We start from the raw sequence: 19,813 nt of genomic DNA on the forward strand, positions 1-19,813 counted from the left end.
GCTGCTTTCATTTTTAATTGGCAAGGCCGTACCATTATAAGTGGGCATGCTCTGTCTGTTTTAAATGGGGGTGTACTATATTCTATATTTTGTGTGTGTCTCTGTGTGTGTGTATACTGTGTGTGTGTTTATTTTTGCTAAAAAGCAAAAATCAAAAAATGAATAAATACTTATATAAAATTTTAAAAAATTATGGAAGCCTGTTTCTGTCACTGAATAAAAAATTCAAAAAGGTAATTTTTAATCTCACAGTTCTGACTTTTGCGAGGTTACATCTCACACTTCTAAACTTTTTTTTGGAATTGTATAAAATTCTCAGAAATATAAACTCACAATTCTGAGAATAAAGTCAGAATTGAGATATAAATTCAAAGTTCTGACTTTTTCATAGAATTACAACTTTTTTTCCTCATAATTTTGATTCTGACTCTCGCAATTGCAAGTTTACATCTCGCAATTCTGACTTTTTTTCCACAATTGTGAGGTTACAACTCACAGTTCTGAATTTTCTCTCAGAATTGCCTGACATAAACTCGCAATTCTGACCTTTTTTCTCAGAATTGAGATATAAACTCAGAATTACGTGAAATAAAGTCAGAATTCTGAGAAATAAAGTCATAATTGGCAGATATAAACTCAGTAATTTTTTTCTCACAATTGCAACTTTTTTTTATCTCACAATTCTGATTTTTTTTCTCGCAATTGTGAGGTTACATCTAACAGTTCTGATTTTTTTTCTTAGAATTGAGCTATAAACTCTCAGTTGTGTGAAATAAAATGGAAATTCTGAGAAAAAAAGTCAGAATTGCGAGATGTAAAGTCTTAGATGTTTTCTTAGAATTGTGACTTTTTTCTCATATTTCTGACTTTTGTTCTTACAATTCTGACTTTTTTTCACTATTGTGAGGTTACAACTCACAGTTCTGAATTTTCTCTCAGAATTGCCTGACATAAACTTGCAATTCTGACTTTTTTTCTAAGAATTGAGACATAAACTCACAATTGCATGAAATAAAGTCAGAATTCTGAGAAATAAAGTCAGAATTGGGAGATATAAACTCAGAATTACGCCTTTTTTTCTCACAATTGCAGCTTTTTATCTCACAATTCTGACTTTCTCACAATTGCGAGGTTATATCTAACAGTTCTGAATTTTTTCTCAGAATTGAGATATAAACTCGCAATTGCATTAAATAAAGTCAGAATTCTGAGAAATAAAGTCAGAATTTCGAGATGTAAACTCTGAATTCTAACTTTTCATCTCACAATTCTGACTTTTTTTCTTAGAACTGAGATATAAACTCGCAATTGTGTGAAATAAAGTCATAATTCTGAGAAATAAAGTCAGAATTGTGGGATATAAATTCAAAATGCTGACTTTTTTCTCAGAATTGCAACTTTTTTTCATAATTCTGACTTTTTCTCGCAATTGCAAGTTTACGTCTCGCAAATCTGACTTTTTTTTTCAAAAAAAGAGATATATAATCTTGCAATTGCGTGAAATAAAGTCAGAATTCTGAGAAATAAAGTCAGAATTTCGAGATATTACTCAGATATTCTCGCAATTGCAAGTTTACGTCTCGCAAATCTGACTTTTTTTTCTTAGAATCGAGATATAAACTCGCAATTGCGTGAAGTAAAGTCTGAACTGTGACATATAAATTCATAATTCTGACTTTTTCTCACAAATTCCTAGTTTATTTCTCACAATTATGACTTTTTTTCTCAGAATTGATATAAACTCACAATTGTGTGAAATCAAGTTGAAGTTCTGAGAAATAATGTCAGAATTCTATAAACTCAGAATTCAGACTTTTTTTCATCAGAATTGTGAATTTTTCTCACAATTCTGACTTTTTTTCAGAATTTCGTAATATAAACACATTAAGTCATAATTCTAATTCCCTAGATTACCCAAAAATGAAAATTTGCTGTTAATTTACTCACCCTCATGATATCCAACATGTAGATGGCTGTCTTTCTTCAGTTGAACAGGATGGAAGATATTTAGCTGAAGCAATGCTCCCTGGTTTCGAAGCAAAACGATTGTTCTGTGTACGGAACTGAACATTATTTACAATATTATAACTTATAACCCAACAATCCTGCATGCTTATGCTCATAATGTATGCGTGGCTCATCACAAATAGGCTGATGGTGAGTAAATTAACAGCAAATTTTCATTTTTAGGTGAACTGTTCCTTTAATATTCACAAGCCAAGCTCATCTGCTAAATCCAATTTATAATGTGCCACCCATCCTTTCAGATCCTTTTCAGATTTAGGATATTATTTTTTAGTTTTGTTGTTCATTTGATGGCCGTTAAGATCATGAGTCATGCTGTTTCTCGTGCTGACGTTTTGTCGAATATTCTAGTCATTTATCTTGAAATCACACAGATGTTTGGAATTAAAATGGTTGACAATGAGTCTTTACCCTCCTCTCGTTTCCTGCTCTTCTGTCAGTAGGTTTGGTCGTAGCATGAACCACGGGCAGAGGAGGAGGAGGGGTGTAACCTGTCATGCATATTTCATGGGGAGGCTTGTTAACCTGACAGAAGGATCTTATATCTGACTGACAGCATTGGGGAGACTCTTCGTGCTCATAATGCATTAACATATCGTAAAGCCGCCTTCCCGCCATCTTTTATTCATTGCTAACTCTAAACGCTTGTTGACCGCGGTACAACCGCAGCAGCTCTCTTCACAGCTGTCCAGGGCTGACTGAAAAACCAACCGCAATTAACTTCCCAGCGGCACAGACCCTGACACGCACACGTGCAGGAAGTCCCGCATCTATCCAGTCGTGGGCCGTTTGTATGAGTCAGCGGGAAGGACAGGTCACAGACTGGGAATTACTGCATGTGTATTTTTGATGAAGAGATTCAGAGATGCCCAGCTCTGTGACCACTGGGGTCAGAGGTCACATTTGCAGTTTTTTTTGGCCATTTTAATTTAGGTTTTTTATTTAAAAAAAAAAAAAAAAAAAAAAGTTTAATATAACATTCATTCATTCATTCATATTTTTTTTTTTTTTTCATTTTACTCTAATTGAAATATATATATCATTTTATAATTTTAATAATAGTATGTCATTTTAATATATAAAGCCATAGGCATATTTTTGTAAAATTCTACATTTTTGTTGATGGAAATATCCAAAATTATAATAATTAATTAATTTAATAAATTATAATAAATAATAAAAACGTATAATATATAATAAATTAAGAATAATTAATTATTTATTTAAATGTAATATTAATTAATTATTTTTTTGTTCATGTAGAAAGATTTATCAATTTATTAATTGTAACAAACAAACAACAGCTTTAACAGCATAAAAAAAATAACACTAGAAAACTTAATTGTTACATTTGTATTTGCCTCATAAATCAGTGTAGATTTTGTATTAATTATATAATATTACATAATTTATTAATATATTAAATTAGCATGTACTTTTATATCTTCAGATTTCATTTCAGTTTAATTTAATTTTAAAATATTTAATACATTATTTTATTTATTAAATATTGTAATTTGATTATTGTTAATTAATTAATATTTTTGTTCATGTATAAACATTTATCAATTTATTAATTGTAACAAACCAATTTAACAGCTTAAACAAAATAGCATTAGAAAACTTAATTGTTACATTTGTATTTGCCTCTCATAAATCAGTCTAGTTTTAGTATTAATTATGAAATGTTACATAATTTATTAATATATTGAATTTGTGTGTACTTTTATATCTTCAGTTTTCATTTTAATTTAATTTTTTTTTCTTGTGATGTGCTTTTGTCATTTTATTAGTTTTTATTTGTTCTATTTAGATATATTTATATAAATGTATTTTTATTTCTGTTTTAGTAAATTTATACTGCAGTTTTTTCAGCTTTATTTTAATTCACGAAAAAAGTTTAGAATCATTTTTTTTTATCATAGATAAAAAAACATTTTCGTCAGTAATTTTATTGATGAGATTAACTCTGCTGAGAGCGCTGATAATTTTACTCCGAGTATAAACGGAGAACATGACAGCACACTGCCGCTAATGTGATATAAAAGATCTGTTAGCATAACAGGATTAAAGCTTATTAGATATATCAACTCTGAAATACTCTCGAGATGGACTGATTATACTAAACCATGAAGCCACTTTACTTTCCACTGCAGTTTCACTAACACACAGTTGTGACTTCTTGTATTTTTATCTGAAGCTTTTGATTCTCTACTTTCTGATTTGTTTTTACTCAGTGAATCCAAAATTTTGGGGGATGTGCATAAAAATATTTTATAAAAATGACCAGGAGCCAAAAAATAACCAAATAGTGATCCATTCTGACACAAATCGTTATGCACTGAAATGATTCCAGGCCGTCGTAGCCCCCAAATCTCAATTGCAATTAGTTTGAATATGGAAAAGTTCTGTGAGTTTGGAATGACATGATTGTGAGTTAACAAGGATTTTTATTTCATGCGTGAACCATTTCTTTCGCCCGTAAGTTACTCCAGGGGAAGTGTGGTGGTAGTGTGCGCTGTATATGTTCTGAACACTAATGCAGTGAGTTTCTTTGAGTTAAATCCTGCATATTTCCACAGACAGACTCTTTCCTTTCCATATTCTCTCTAATTATATTCATGCATTGCTGCTTCCTCAATCCGAGCCCTGCTGCAATAGAACTGACACCAGGTTTCCCATAATGCCCACTTTTGTGTCTCTGGATCAGCTTGACCTAATGACTGTTTTGTGTTGTGTTTGTGAGCCCAAAATTATATGCAAAACTGTGCTCATATGTTCATATGTACAATATTTTATAAACAAAACTGGTTTGTTTATGGTCTAAAAAGTGGCTACTTTTCATATGAACTAGACAGGGAGTGTTTATGTTTGGTAGTATCTCTGAAGCTCTGTGTTTGTATCATCAACATGAGTTTGACTGAGTACCAGCAATTGTTTACCTGTAAATAGAGCACAACTAGTGCTTTCTCCAAACATCAGTATGATTGCAAATGTAATACTGATTTTATAAAACAGTACAATAAACAAGAAGTTAATATTAATTGACACATTTTAGACACATGTTCCTGTTTTTGCTCAAAGAAAATTGTTTCAAACAAAGCCACAGCAGAGTTTTGCATCTCTGAGCGACACACGGTGGTTTTTGAATGAATCAGTTGAGTGAATGACTCAATGACTCACTCATGCATTCATTTGCCCCCACCTACTGGTAATTTTTTCCACCCAAAACTTAACTTTTGTTTATAAAACATCAAAAGATTTTTTTTTATCCATTTGTAACTGTAGTCTGTGTACAGTAAATGCATCTACACTACCAGTCAAAAGTTTTTGAACAGTAAGATTTTTAATGTTTTTTAAAGAATTCTACTCGCCAAGCCTGCATTTATTTGATCCAAAATACAGCAAAAGCAGTAATAATGTGAAATATTTTTATTATTTAAAATAACTGCTTTCTATTTGAATATATTTTAAAATGTAATTTATTCCTGTGATCAAAGCTACTTTTTCAGCATCATTACTCCAGTCTTCAGTGTCACATGATCCTTCAGAAATCATTCAAATATGCTGATTTGCTGTTCAAATTATTATTATTATTATTATTATTAATATTATTATTATTATTATTATTAATATTTGAAACAGTTGAGTACATTTTTTTCAGGATTAGATCCCAAGATCAGCATTTATCTGTAATCATGATTAATCAAAAAAACAAAATAAAAGTTTTTGTCTATATATATATATATATATATATATATATATATATGTATATGTAAGTGTGTGTGTGTGTGTGTATACTGTGTATATTTATATGTATATAAATACACACACACATACAGTATATAATTTGAAAATATTTCCATGTGTATTTACACTCGTATAATTGATATTATATGTAAATATATTTTTTAATATATAAACATAACATATTAATGTCATTATATTAATTTGCATGTATGTATATTTATATATACATAATAAATATACATAGTGCCCTATATATATATATATATATATATATATATATATATACACACATGCATGTGTATACACACACACACACACACACACACATGTCTGTACTTTCTATTCATCAAAGAAACCTGAAAAAATTCTACTTGGCTGTTTTTAACATAATAATAGTAAATATTTTTTGAGCAGCAAATCAGAATATTAAAATGATTTCTGAATGATCATGTGACTGGAGTAACGATGCTAAAAATCCAGCTTTGAAATCACAGGAATAAATTACATTTTAAAATATATTCAAATAGAAAACAGTTATTTTAAATAGTAAAAATATTTCAAAATTTTACTCTTTTTGCTGTACTCAGAATCAAATAAATGCATGCTTGGTGAGACTTAAAAAAAAAAAAAAAAATTACAAATTTTACTGTTCAAAAACGTTTGACTGGTAGTGTACATATATATGGCTTATCCAGCCATAGCACAAACAGTGAAGTGTAGTGAAGCTCGTTTGATCCAGTCAAGTTGGGAAGCCAACTAGAAACCAGCAGTGCTTTGACTAACTTTAAGAGTTTAGTTCAGTCTGTGTGTGTGTTGTGCTTTCTAGTCTGTATTTGTGTTCTTCATTTCTAGGTTCTGGAGGTTTTAAAGGTTGAGCGGAGTTCCATCACTCCTCATTAGTTTGGGCTCACAGACAGGAACTCCTGCTAGAGTTTATCAATAAAAGGCCACGTTAACAGCCCAAACTCAGCATAGCCTTCTGCTTACTGTTCATCCCGACTCAGACAGTGCTGGGTAACCTCTCAGACGAACGATGAATGATTCATAAAACATTCATCTTGTAGATGATCCAGTGTAGCATGACTGTACATGTACAAACAGGGTACAAAAGTGGCGGCAAAGCCTGCTGTGATTGGCTGTCTCGTGTCTTGTGCGGTAATGGGGCCGTTCGGTCCTGCAGATCTTGTTGATAATGGGGGCGTCAGGGGAGAGATCAGTTATGAGCCGCTCTGCCGCACGTTCACCATCCGTCTTCATTATTGTCATTTACTCTCATTTAGCCGGTGCATGGATTTCCGTTGAGCCTGTCAGCATGGATAGTGTTTTATACTGAGATGAGTGTAGTGATTGTGTATTTGTGCTGAAAGAAGTTTAGCTGTAGGGTTCTTTGTGTTAAACAGTAGTTAAGGGTAGAAGAAACGATCTGTCGTGTGCTGGTGATGTGCTTTCTCATCCTTTTTCTCTGTGTCTCTCTCCCTACATGCTTTAAAAGTACTTTTTCTTGCACTTTTCTATAAGTAAAATCTCATAAACCCTGCTCTTTAGTTGCGGAGTGTCAACGTTGGGAAATAATTAACAAATGTTGGGGAGAAGAATCTGAAAGTATGATTCACTTGAGTAAATCGGTTTGTTAACGTAATAATTTGAAAATCTTGAAATCTTTTAGTGAATCAGTTTTATTTGCGATTTAGACCTGGGTTATATTTTGCTACTCAGATGAAATAAAAGATCTGATATCATTCACGTGTAATTATTAGTGCTGGGCAACGATTAATCGCTTACGAAATAAAGGTTTTTGTGTACGTAATATATTTGTGTGTACTGTGTATACTTGTTATGTATATATTAATACTCACATGCATGTGCATATTTAAGAGAAATGTTATGTTTGTATATTAAATATATTTATATAAAATATAAATCATATGAATATGAATATATACATGTAAATACGTGTAAATATTTTATATATATATATATATATATATATATATATATATATATAATATGCACAGTATACACAGATATATTATGTAAACAAAAACTTTTATTTTTGATGTGATTAATCACGATTAATCGTTGCCCAGCACTAGTAATTATTGTTTTATTGTATTATATAAATTACATACTTATCTAAGTGTGTGTGTTTTATATTTTATATATATGCTGTATATTTTTTTATTTTTGTATTTTTTGCACAATATAAAATAATCATATTATTACATTTTTAAATTAAATTATACCCTGTATTTATTATATGTAATTTTAGATAAGCTAGAAATTATATTTTTAAATAATTTGTATATTCTAATAATCTCAACTGTATATTTATTATGTGTATATATATACATACATACATACATACATACATATATATATATATATATATATATATATATATATATATATATATATGTATGTATGTATGTATGTATGTATATATGGATATATATATATATATATATATATATATGTGTGTGTGTCTGTGTGTGTATATATAGTATTTTTAACGTTTTAAAATTAATTATACCCTGTATTTATTCCATTATTTTATTCTATTTATTAATTTTTTAGATATATTTACGATACATATGTACTTTAGAGGGTACATATTAGTAAGCTGTATATATCATTTTTACGTGATTTATATATTACAATAGTCTCAACTGTATATGTAGTGTGTGTATACATTTTATATATATATATATATATATATATATATATATATAATGTGTGTGTGTATATAATATATATATATATAATATTTTTAAGATATATTTTTATATATATTTACGTTATATATGTACTAGTTTAGAAAGTAAATAGTAGAAAGTTATATAGAACTTTTTTACGTAATTTATATATAACAATAATCTGAAATGTATATCTGGTGTGTGTGTATGTATGTATGTATATGTATATATAATGCTTAAGGATACATATATATATATATATATATATATAAAACTGTAAATTAAATTAAATATATTATTTTATATGTACATAATTATCTAATTGTGTGTGTGTATGTGTGTGTGTATATATATATATATATATATATATATATATATATATATATATAAATAATATATATATATATGTTACATATTAGATATTTTATTTATAATTCCCGTTTGTCAGAGCCATTTTGTAATTTGTTTGAGGCTCATTTACCTGATCTCATTCTCTCCAATCTCAGATCTCCCGTAATGCAATAGCAGCGGGAGCATCATTTACAAATTACCTCCAACCTCAATGACCGATCAATGATCCACAAGTCACCCGCACATTTATCATTAATTCATTCCCGCTCACCTCTGACACACCTGAACATGCTTTGAAAGCCACTGTGCGGAAACACACCGTCTCTGACACACACACTTATGACCGGCCGCCCTGACTGTGTTAGACACTCTTGACTGTAACTGAGATTAATTATCCCATGTGGAACTGGAGCACTCAGAGGGAAAAAGACCGTCTCTGGCAGCGTCGGCGAGCAGCTTCTGTAGATTTTGCTGTCCCGGTCCACTTTTAATTGGCTGTAAATGATGAGGAAAGCAGATAAATGGGGGATAAATCTTTGTGTTTACTCTGTAGCCGCTCAGCACTGCAATGCTGCTGTATTAACATGGTCCCACAGACCAGGGGCAAGATTTTACCATCATTTCCAGACTACAGATTTAAAGGTATGCAGTTATATGAATATATAAAGAATCAAATCACAGCTTCATGTCACAGTTTCCCTTTTCAAGATGTGTAATTGCAACATTAGTCCTGCATTTAGATGATACTAATATGTTTTATAAGCTGAGGAGTAACACTAGACAGTGAATTGGTTCATTTCAGTTCCTTTTGACTCATAAATTAATTTGAATATATATTAAAAAATATATCCTTCAATTTTTGGACTGGATTCTGACGCGCTCTTTGGTCAGTTGATGACAGCATTACGAACCCTTCACGGGTTGATCTTCAGACATTGTGTTAGATGCGGTGGGAGTTTCTCTCAGCGTTGTCTTCCTGCCAGAGGGTCCGTCAAGGCTGCGGGACACTGACAGAGAGAGAACGGCTTTCGGATTCAGCTCACACCCCCCTGCATATCAGCCTCCTGTAAAACAGCCCAATTTAGCCCTGACACCAGCGCAAACATCTACGTGCATCTGTCAACACTGATTCCTTCAGTCAGCTCCGAAACAGCTCGCAGTCTGCGCACATACATACACAGCTTTCTTACATGGACGTGTGAGCTCACTAACATGCTCTCGACTTCTGCATACATGATCGTGTCATGAAAATAAAGATGATCAACACTTTTAAAGTCACTTGATCTTTAAATGACCCCTTTGTTTGGTTCTGACAGTTACATATGTTTCATTAAAGGAATAGTTCACTTCCAGAACAAATATTTACAGATAATTTACACACCCTCTTGTTATCCAAGACGTTCATGTCTTTCTTTCTTCAGTCATAAAGAAATAGTTTTTTGAGAAAAACATTTCAGGATTTCTCTCCATATAGTGAACTTCAATGGAGCCCGAGAACAGTTTAAATGCAGCTTCAAAGGGCTCTAAACGATCCCAGCCGAGGAAGAAGGGTCTTATCTAGCGAAACGATCGGTTATTTTTCTAAATTGACAATTTTTATACTTTCTAACCTCAAATGCTCGTCTTGTCTAGCTCTGCATAAACTTGGTGTATTCCGGTTTATGACAGTTACGGTATGTCGAAAAACTCCCATCTCATTTTCTCCTCCAACTTCAAAATCGTACATTGCTACAGAAGAACCGACCCAGTGTTTACAAAGTGAACATGCAAAGAAGGTCAAATGCCCTTTACAAAAAAAAGTTCATTTTTGCTCTGGAAGTGAACTTCTTTAAAATACTTGAATATTTAAATATTTAAACCTTTATTTATATACCGCCTTTAACAATACAGAATTGTGACAAGGCGGCTGTACAGTATTAAATAGGAAATAGTACATCAACAATGCAAAAGGCAACAGTAAACACTAAATTTTCAGGTAAAAGGTAGTTAATCAAATACAACAAAATAAAATACAATATTGTGTGAAGATAAAGTGAAGATAAAGTGTGCCCAACTAAGCAAGCCAGAGGCGACAGCGGCAGGGAACCAAAACTCCATCGGTGACAAATGGAGAAAAAAACCTTGGGAGAAACCAGGCTCAGTCGGGGGGCCAGTTCTCCTCTGGCCAGACACAGAGGACTTGCCAGGTCCCGTGGTCCTGTGCCGATAGCTGTCTAGGTGACGAGGTCTTCACTGGAGATCCGACTCTGGGGCTCATCTAGTCGATGTGGTCTCCGATGACATTCAGTGCTGTAGAGGTCGTCTCTAGGTGCTGATCCACCGTCTGGGCTGGGTATGGACTGGATCCAGAGGACTGCAATGACCATCTGATCTGGATACGGACTGGATCTGGTGGTTAGGGTGACCTCGGCATAAGAAAGAAACAGACTAATATTCTTCTGACGATGCACTGAGTACATTGGGTGTTATGGGAAGTGTTCCCGGTTCCGGTAGACCTAATTAGTGCACCCTAACAATACTTTAACGGATTTGAATAATAGAAATGTGTTAATGTGTTATGTGTAAGCAAGGTTAAAAAGATGGGTCTTTAATCTAGATTTAAACTGACAGAGTGTGTCTGCGTCCCGAACAGTGTTGGGTAGATTGTTCCAAAGTTTGGGTGCTAAATAAGAAAATGATCTGCCGCCCGCGGTTGATTTGGATATTCTAAGTATTATCAAATTGCCAGAGTTTTGAGAACGCAGCGGACGTGAGGGAAGTAATTAGCAAGATTTTAAAATCTATATGATGTTTAATAGGGAGCCAGTGCAGTGTTAATGCATAGTGACACACTGATTAATTACCACAAGTGTGATTAGTGTTTAACATTATTTTGCTCATCATTTCCTGTCTTTACATCGTATTTATTAAAGAGATAAAAAGAATAAAAACACATAAAATTAAATGTTTATTATTATATATTTTGATATGTAGATTTATTTATGTTTATGGAAGCCCATAATCCTCCAGTCTCTATTTATGTGATTGAGTACAATTTAAATTATGTGAATTATTGAGTTATTTTATTTTATTTTTAGAGTATTTTGTTGTCTTTTAGCTCTTTTTAGTTTTAGCTCATATGTTTGTCTTTATGTCATTATCATAATTTTGACATCATAGTTTTGACTTTTATGCCATCATTTTTATCTCATTATTTGTACATTTCATAATTCTTATCTCATAATTTTCTTTTTATCTCAGTTTTTATCTCATTATGTAGTTTTTATCATTATCTCATAGTTTTGATATCATACTTTTGAAATTTGATGGCATAATTTCTCTCATAATTTGTACATTTCATAAGTCTTTTTATCTCATAATTTTGTTTTTATCTCAGTTTTCATCTCATTATTTAGTTTTTATTGCATCTCATAATTTTGACATAATACTTTTGACTTTATGCCATAATTGCTATCTCATAATTAATGCATTTCATAATTTTCTTCCTATCTCATTATCATTTTTTATTTCATTGTATTTATCTCATAATTGTGACATCATACTTTTGACTTTTTATGCCATAATTGCTCTTATAATTTGTATATTTCATAATTGACTTTTTATCTCATAATTTTGTCTTTTTATCTCATTATCTCATAAATTTGTCTTTATTATCTCATAATTGCAACATCATACTTTTGACATTTTATGCCATAACTCGTCTTATAATTTATACATTTCATAACTGTCTTTTTATCTCATTGCTTTTATCTGATTATTTAGTTTTTATCTCATTATCTCATAATTGATATCATATTTTTAACTTTTTGTGCCATTATTGCAATCTCATAATTTATACATTTCATAATTGTCCTTTTATCTCATTGTTTTTAATCTCATAATTTTGACACTATGCTTTTGACTTTTTATGCCATAATTGGTCTTATAATTTATATATTTCATAATTGTCTTTTTTATCTCGTTGTTTTTAGCTCATTATTTAGTTTTTAATCACATTATCTCATAGTTTTGATATCATACTTTTGACTTTTTATGCCATAATTGCAATCTCATAAGTTATAAATTTCATAATTGTCTTTTATCTCATAATTGTGTCATCATACTTTGACTTTTTATGCCACAATTGCTTTTATAACTTACACATTTCATAATTGTTTTTTATCTCATAATCTTGACTTATCTCTTAATTTTAGTATCTCTTAATTTTATTGTATTTTATTTCATTATAATTTAATTAGTGTTATTTTTATTACCAATACAATGGCATCATTATGGGACAGCAGATGAAAATTAGCCACCTTGGCTAAATCGGGCACATTTGCTTTAGTTTGATGTGTTAATTAATGTGTATTGCCCCTGTCAAACAGTCTAGATGGTTAATATGGTTGTCTTTTTCTTTTTTGCAGTACTCTCCTTCTCCTATATGTGGTTTCACATTCCATATATCTTGATCACCAAACACTGAATTAAACATATGAAGACATGCTTTTCAAACCAGCACATGCACACACTTCACAGTCAGTGCTAATTTTGTGAACAGAGCAGTTTTTTGGACATGTAGTGTGTTTTTTTCCTTGCATGTGTGAGATAAAAAGCTGTAGTGGAGGTTTCTGATATTTCTGTACTTTGAGAGTCCGTAGGGGCTTAAGTAGTGCCTCCCTGCTGGGCTCTTGCCTCTGCGCCTGGCTGGGCAGCTCCAGAGGAGGCGGGAAAGAACGGGAACCTCCAGACCCCAAGGGAAGAACCTCAGACAGGACCGCACAGACAGATCGGCAGCTTAGTGCTTAAGAAAGATACGAAGAGACAGAATGAACGAGAGAGACTGACTGACTCGTTGATCTCGTTGTCTGCCCAGACAAGTCACAAAACTATAGAAGCCAAAAACTGATCATACTTAGTAGGAGAATAGGTTTTGGTTTTGCAAAACTGCTCTGTTCTTGGATTGTGGCAAACTTGTTAGAAGATCTGAGTTTGTTGCTGAAAGGTTGTGGGTTCAGTTCGTCTGACATCAAAGATGTTATAAGTATACCATAGGTCACTTTGCATAAAGCAACTGCTTACAGAAAGAATATTTAACGTCTTCCTCTTACGATGTAATTAAAGTGACTCAAACGTTGAGAGCTGGGCTGAGAACGACTGCTCTCTCAGCTCGGGCCGTGTGTGGTCCTTTGTAAATATTTGATATGAACTTTAGTCATGAATCTGAGCTGCCGCTTGACATTTCACTGCACTGCAATTAGAATTCTCCCTCAAATAGTATTCTTTAATTACACTTGGGAATGTCATAGTTATGGTCCACGCATGCTAGGTGTAGAGCCGCTAACTCTGCAATCACCAGCCGCTATGTCAACATCCAATCAGGGATATATATTAATGAGGTATTGGAAGCAGAAGTCACGACGGCTGTGAAGATGAAGGCTGTGTACCAAATCCTAGCGAGCTGCTTACATAGACAGCATTTTTACTTCACTAAAAACAGAAAATTCCGTTATCTTTTTACACATTCTATTGTTGTTCCAAACCTACAGAACAATTCTGAAGAATGCTGGAGCCCATATGGAAGCCCATTTCCAGAGTCATAATTATGTGAAAGTTGAAACTGTGAAATTATGACATGGAAAGTAATTATAACTAATTATTTTAATTATTATAAAATAAAAATGTCTATTATGACATAAAAAGTCCAAATTTTGTCACAATTATGACTTCTCTCATAATTGCTTTTTATCTCATAAATTAGATTTTTTTTTTTTTTTTTTTGTATTTTAGAATTTCCACTTCTTTTTCTTATGTGGCAGAAATGGGCTTCATTGCCTATAATTGTAGACCAAAATTTTATGGACAACTGAGACAAATATTATTTTGTGTTCCACAGAAGAAAGTAAGTAATACAGGGAAGACAACAGGGAAAAAAGTCAGTCACAATTTCAAGTTCATTCCCACTGTAAGGTCTGGAAGATCTTGTCAGTTAAAGCAACAGCTTTGTAGCCTGATTTTATCTCATAATTTTGACTTTTTGTCATAATTTTGTCTTTTTATCTAATTTCATTTTTTATTTCATTGTTTTTAGCTCATAATTTTGTCTTTTTATCTTGTTGAATATCTCAGAATTTTGTCTTTTTCTCATTATCTCATAATTTTGACTTTTAGTGCTATAATTGGTATCTCATAATTTATACATTTGATAATTGTCTTTCATCTCATCATTTTGTCTTATCTCATTGTTTTTATGTCATAATTTTGCCTTCATCTCATTATCTTATAATTTTGACATCATTTTTCTCATAATTTTCTTCTTATCTCATTGTTTTTTTCTCGTAAATTTGTCTTTTTGTCTCAGTATTTTTGTCCTTATAATTTTGTCTTTGTCTCATTGTTATCTCATAGTTTTGATGTCAATAATTTTGACATCAATAATTTTATCTCATAATTTTGTCTTTTATCTCATATTTTGGAATTTATCTCACAATTTTAATATAATAATTTTGACTTCTTATGCCAAAATTGCTATTTCATAATTTATACATTTCATAATTGTCTTTTTGTCTCATAATTTTGTCTTTTTATCTCATGATTTTGTCTCTTCTCTTTGTTTTTAATCTCATAATTTGATATTTATCTCATAATTTGGATATCATAATTTCGATATAATAACTTTTTATGCTATGATTGATATCTCATTATTTATACATTTTATAATTGTCTTTTATCTCATAATTGTCTTCTCAGTGTTTTTATCTCATAATTTTGTCTTTTCATCTCATAATTATGATTTTGTACTTTTTTCTCCTGTTTTCTGACTTGACAGAAATTAGCTTCCTTGCCAGTGTCTTTAATTATTTAATATTTGTGTTTTTAATAATTTTTTATTAAAGGATTGGAAGTCCTGCCTTTCAGTTAAAGGAGAGCCAATCATCTTTTTGAGTTTGTAGCCTTTTTTGTGAAAGAGGAACAAAATGTTTAATATTAAATGTTTACTTTATTGCCCTTTCTCCAATAAAGTTGATGGGAAGAAGTACAGTATGCCTAGAAAGTAGCTGCCTAGGGACTTTCCCAAGACTCTTGCTACATAAACTGACCTGAGAGATTTTGGTAAAAAATTCTGAATCTGATTCATTTCAGGATGCTACTTATTTAGGCAGTGTATAGCAAACTGCCTCATGAGGTACAGAGCCAACGAATCCTGCCTCCATAATACACTTGGTCACTCTCCTTCACTTTAAGTCTCTTCCTTACTCCTCTCTCTCTCTTTGTCTTTTCCCTCGTATCACTGAACCCAGCCTTTGAGTGCTGCTGAAATAGAGAGGGACCACTGGACTGGAAATTGCTCTCCCTACATGTCCTCTCTCTCTCTCTGGGCTCTGTGTGTAGGGTGGTTGTGGATAATTGTCTCTCTGTGCCATACACAGCTGTAGCCGAGGGGTGTTGGACAGCACAGAGAGTTCAGTGTCCCAGTGGGGGACCCGTCAGTGTGTTGGACTCAATTAATCCTCTTTCAGCTGGTTAACACTAAAAATATAACTCCGCTTCCACGCTACTCTGTATTCAAGCCTTTTGCAGAAACTACGAGCGGCCAGGTGTGATCACACAATGTCTGTTTGTGTTTTGCAGTCTTTACGGGCGACACATGCAGGCCAATCCAGAAGCGCCCAAAAAGAACGCCGACAAATCCAAGAAGATCAGCCGCAAGCCGCTGGCGGCCAAGAACAAGTAGAGAAGAGAGCGACGGCGAGCTGATCCGACCATCCGAGATGATGAACCTCACTGCATGTGCCTTTCCATTTGATATTTATTCAGAAATTATGTTTTTTATTGCTTCAGTATTACGTTAATCATGTAACCTCCAAATGACTCCACTCAGCCATTTTTTTCCAAGTGTCCTTCTTGTCCAAAGCCACTTTTTGCCTTCAAAGTGCCGCTTCTGTCAAGTCAGACCTGCGTTGGGTGCTAATCAGCTTTCTGAACGTGTTTGTTGTGTCTCTCGAGAGGCGGCGGGAGTTTTGTCCTATTCGAGCATCCAGACGAGGAGAGCAGTGAATTTTGGGAGGTGGTGACGAGCATTTGTAACCGTACGGGGATTTAGCAGGAGTTTCGGGGTCTTAGTGCAGTCTGAGCAGGATTGTGTCAGGTCTCCAAGGGGAAACCGCTGACTGCTTCTTCTGCCTCTTAATGACAGATATGAATGGCTGCAAACGGGAGTTTCAGATGGTACACAGCAGATACCAGACAGAAACACCCCGGTGGCCATTTGAGAGGGTCAACAAGATATCGCAGATGGTGTTCTTTGAAGCGGTTGGCCATTGTTTCTTACTGTGTATACTAGTTAACATGACGGTGCAACTTTTTACAGAACAATATACAGTGTTTGTAAAGAACCAGTTTCTTGAACCGGTTAATCATTCAAAAATATTGTCTTTTCTGCCGTCACTACAGCTTTAGGTTGCGTACACTAACATCTTCTAATTCTGCAAAGCTTAGCTGAATTTGAAGTTTTACTTTTTTTATGGATGCATCATTGTTTTTTTTTTAAATGTCACAAGCTATTTCATTGCAATCACATTTATATTTGTAATGTTTTAATGTTTTATCATGTGCACACAATGCAGTGTGCTATGTACTAAATTTTTGACATTGAAATAAAGTCACCATTTTGTTGGACGATTCCGTTTTTTTCTTTCAGCAGTTGATCATATGTTCGAAAGAACTTGGAATGACAAGGCAAGAAAGTCTAAATGTTTAAAAGTTCAGGTTGGTAAAATTTTTATTTTTTACTGTTTGAAAGAAATCTCTTATGATTATGCAATTGCAAGTTTTTCTCACAAGTCTGACCTTTTTTCAGAATCATGAGATATACACTCAATTGCGAGTTACAATGTCCAATTCTACACAAAGACTGATATTTTATCAATTGCATATATGTATCAATTCAAAGAAAAAACATCAGAATTGCAAGTTTGTATCATGCAGTTCAGATAAAAAGTCAGAGTTGTGTGTTTGTATTACGCAAATCTGAGAAAAAGCAAGAATTGTGAGTTTGTTTTACGTGATTCTGAGAAAAATATCTGAATTGCAAGTTTGTAGCAAGCAATTCTGAGTTTTGTATCATGGGATTCTGTGAAATAATGTCAGAATTGAGTTTGTATCACAAAATTGTGAGAAAAAATGTCAGAATTGCAAGTTTGTATAACACAATTCAGAAAAAGTCAGAACTGCAAGTTTGTAACAGTTCTGACAAAAAACATCAGAATTGCGAGTTTGTGTTACTCAATTCAAGAAGGAAAATTTAGAATTGTGAGTTTGTCGTGCGATTCTAAGAAAAAATGTCTGACTTGCAAGTTTGTTTCGCAATTCAGAAAAAGTTAAAATTGCAAGCTTGTGTCATGCAACTTTAGAAAAAAGTCAGAAACTCAATTCTGAGAAAAAAAAGTTGCAAGTGTATCAGTTCTGAGAAAAAATGTCTGAATTGTGAGTTTGTCAATTCCAAAAAAAAAATTTGAATTGCGAGTTAGTGTCATGCAACTCTAAGGAAAAAAAACGTTACAGTTGCAAGTTTGTATCACACAGTTCTAAGAAATATTGTGTGAATTGCGAGTTTGTATCATGCAATTCAGCATTGCGAATTAGAATTACAAGTTTGTATCACGTAATTCAGAGAAAAAAATGCCAGAATTGCAAGTTTGTATCGCACACTTCTAAGAAACAATGTGTGAATTGCAAGTTTGTATCTTGCAATTCAGAAAAAAAGTTTGAATTGCAAGTTCGAATTGCAAGTTTGTAACATGCAATTCTGAAAAAAAAAACATCTAAATCACGAGTTTGTATTGAGATTCTAAGAAAAATGTCTGAATTGCAAGTTTGTATCATGCAGTTAAGAAAAAAAGGTCTAAGAAACAATGTGTGAATTGCAAGTTTGTATCATGCAATTCAGAAAAAAAAAACATCTAAATCGCGAGTTTGTATTGAGATTCTAAGAAAAAATGCCTGAATTGCACGTTTGTATCATGCAACTCAAAAAAAAAAATTTCGAATTGCAAGTTTGTATCACGCAATTCTGAGAAAAAACATCAGAATTGTGAGTTTGTATCACAGTTCAGAAAAAAGTCTTAATTGCAAGTTTGAATCAATTCAGACAAAAACAGAATTGCAAGTTCGTATCACGCAATTCAGGAAAAAAGTCAGAATTGTGAGTTTGTATCTCACAATTCTAAGAAAAAACTTAAGAATTGCAAGATAAAAAGTCACATTTACCTTCTTTTTATTATTTATTTAGTAGTGGAAATGTTATTCAATACTGTTATCTATTTAAATATATTTTGTGAAATGTGATTTATTCCTGTGATGCAAAACTGAATTTGCAGCATCATTACTCCAGTCTTTAGTGCCACATTCTTCAGAAATCGTTCTAATATGCTAATTTGCTGCTCAGGAAATATTTCTTATTATCAAAGTTGAAAACAGTTTTTCTGCTCAGTACTTTTCTGTAAACCATTTTTCTCCAGGACTCTTTCAAAAGAACAGTATGTATTTGATTTTTTTTCTAACAGTGTTTAAGTCTTTACTGTGACACTGAAGACTAAAAATTAGAAGCATGCATTTGCTATTTTTAGGATTCTTCAACAATCTGAAGTCTTATTAAGTGCTTGCAAGATAAGTTAAAGTTTAAACCTCCTTGCAAGAAAGTTCTAAAGCGGATGCTTGATTTGGAGGGTGTGATCTGAAACAGCTACAGAGGATCATCACATCTAAAAACGATCTTCCCATCGGAGGCCCTGTCATGGTCCGGACCACCTCCATGACAGCAGATCAGGGGTAAAGGAGCTGACCTTTCAATGCTGTGAGTCAGATGATGATGGGGTGTGCATGTGTTTGTAGAAGGTCCATGATAGCCACGTGGGATTTCCTGTCTCTCTTTGCTAATATTGTGCTCACATTATTATTACCCCGTCCAGACGCCACTGTCCTCCTCGTTCACACTCTCAGCAGGCACATCTGTC

At 32.7% G+C, this 19,813-nt stretch overlaps 1 protein-coding gene across 3 annotated transcripts in view; it reads left to right on the forward strand.

Moving 5' to 3' along the window:
• The window catches only part of rsu1 (Ras suppressor protein 1), a 43,418-nt gene extending 25,941 nt beyond the window's left edge, over positions 1-17,477 (forward strand). For all 3 annotated transcript variants that reach the window (XM_051097824.1, XM_051097825.1, XM_051097826.1), the window contains exon 9: positions 16,431-17,477. In XM_051097824.1, coding sequence (XP_050953781.1) covers positions 16,431-16,533 — 103 coding nt within the window. In that variant the 3' untranslated portion in view covers positions 16,534-17,477. The remainder of the gene's footprint in view (positions 1-16,430) is intronic.
• The last annotated feature ends 2,336 nt before the right edge of the window (positions 17,478-19,813 follow it).

This window comes from Labeo rohita, chromosome 24, assembly GCF_022985175.1.
Source record: "Labeo rohita strain BAU-BD-2019 chromosome 24, IGBB_LRoh.1.0, whole genome shotgun sequence".
In the NCBI taxonomy this organism is placed as follows: Eukaryota; Metazoa; Chordata; class Actinopteri; order Cypriniformes; family Cyprinidae; genus Labeo; species Labeo rohita.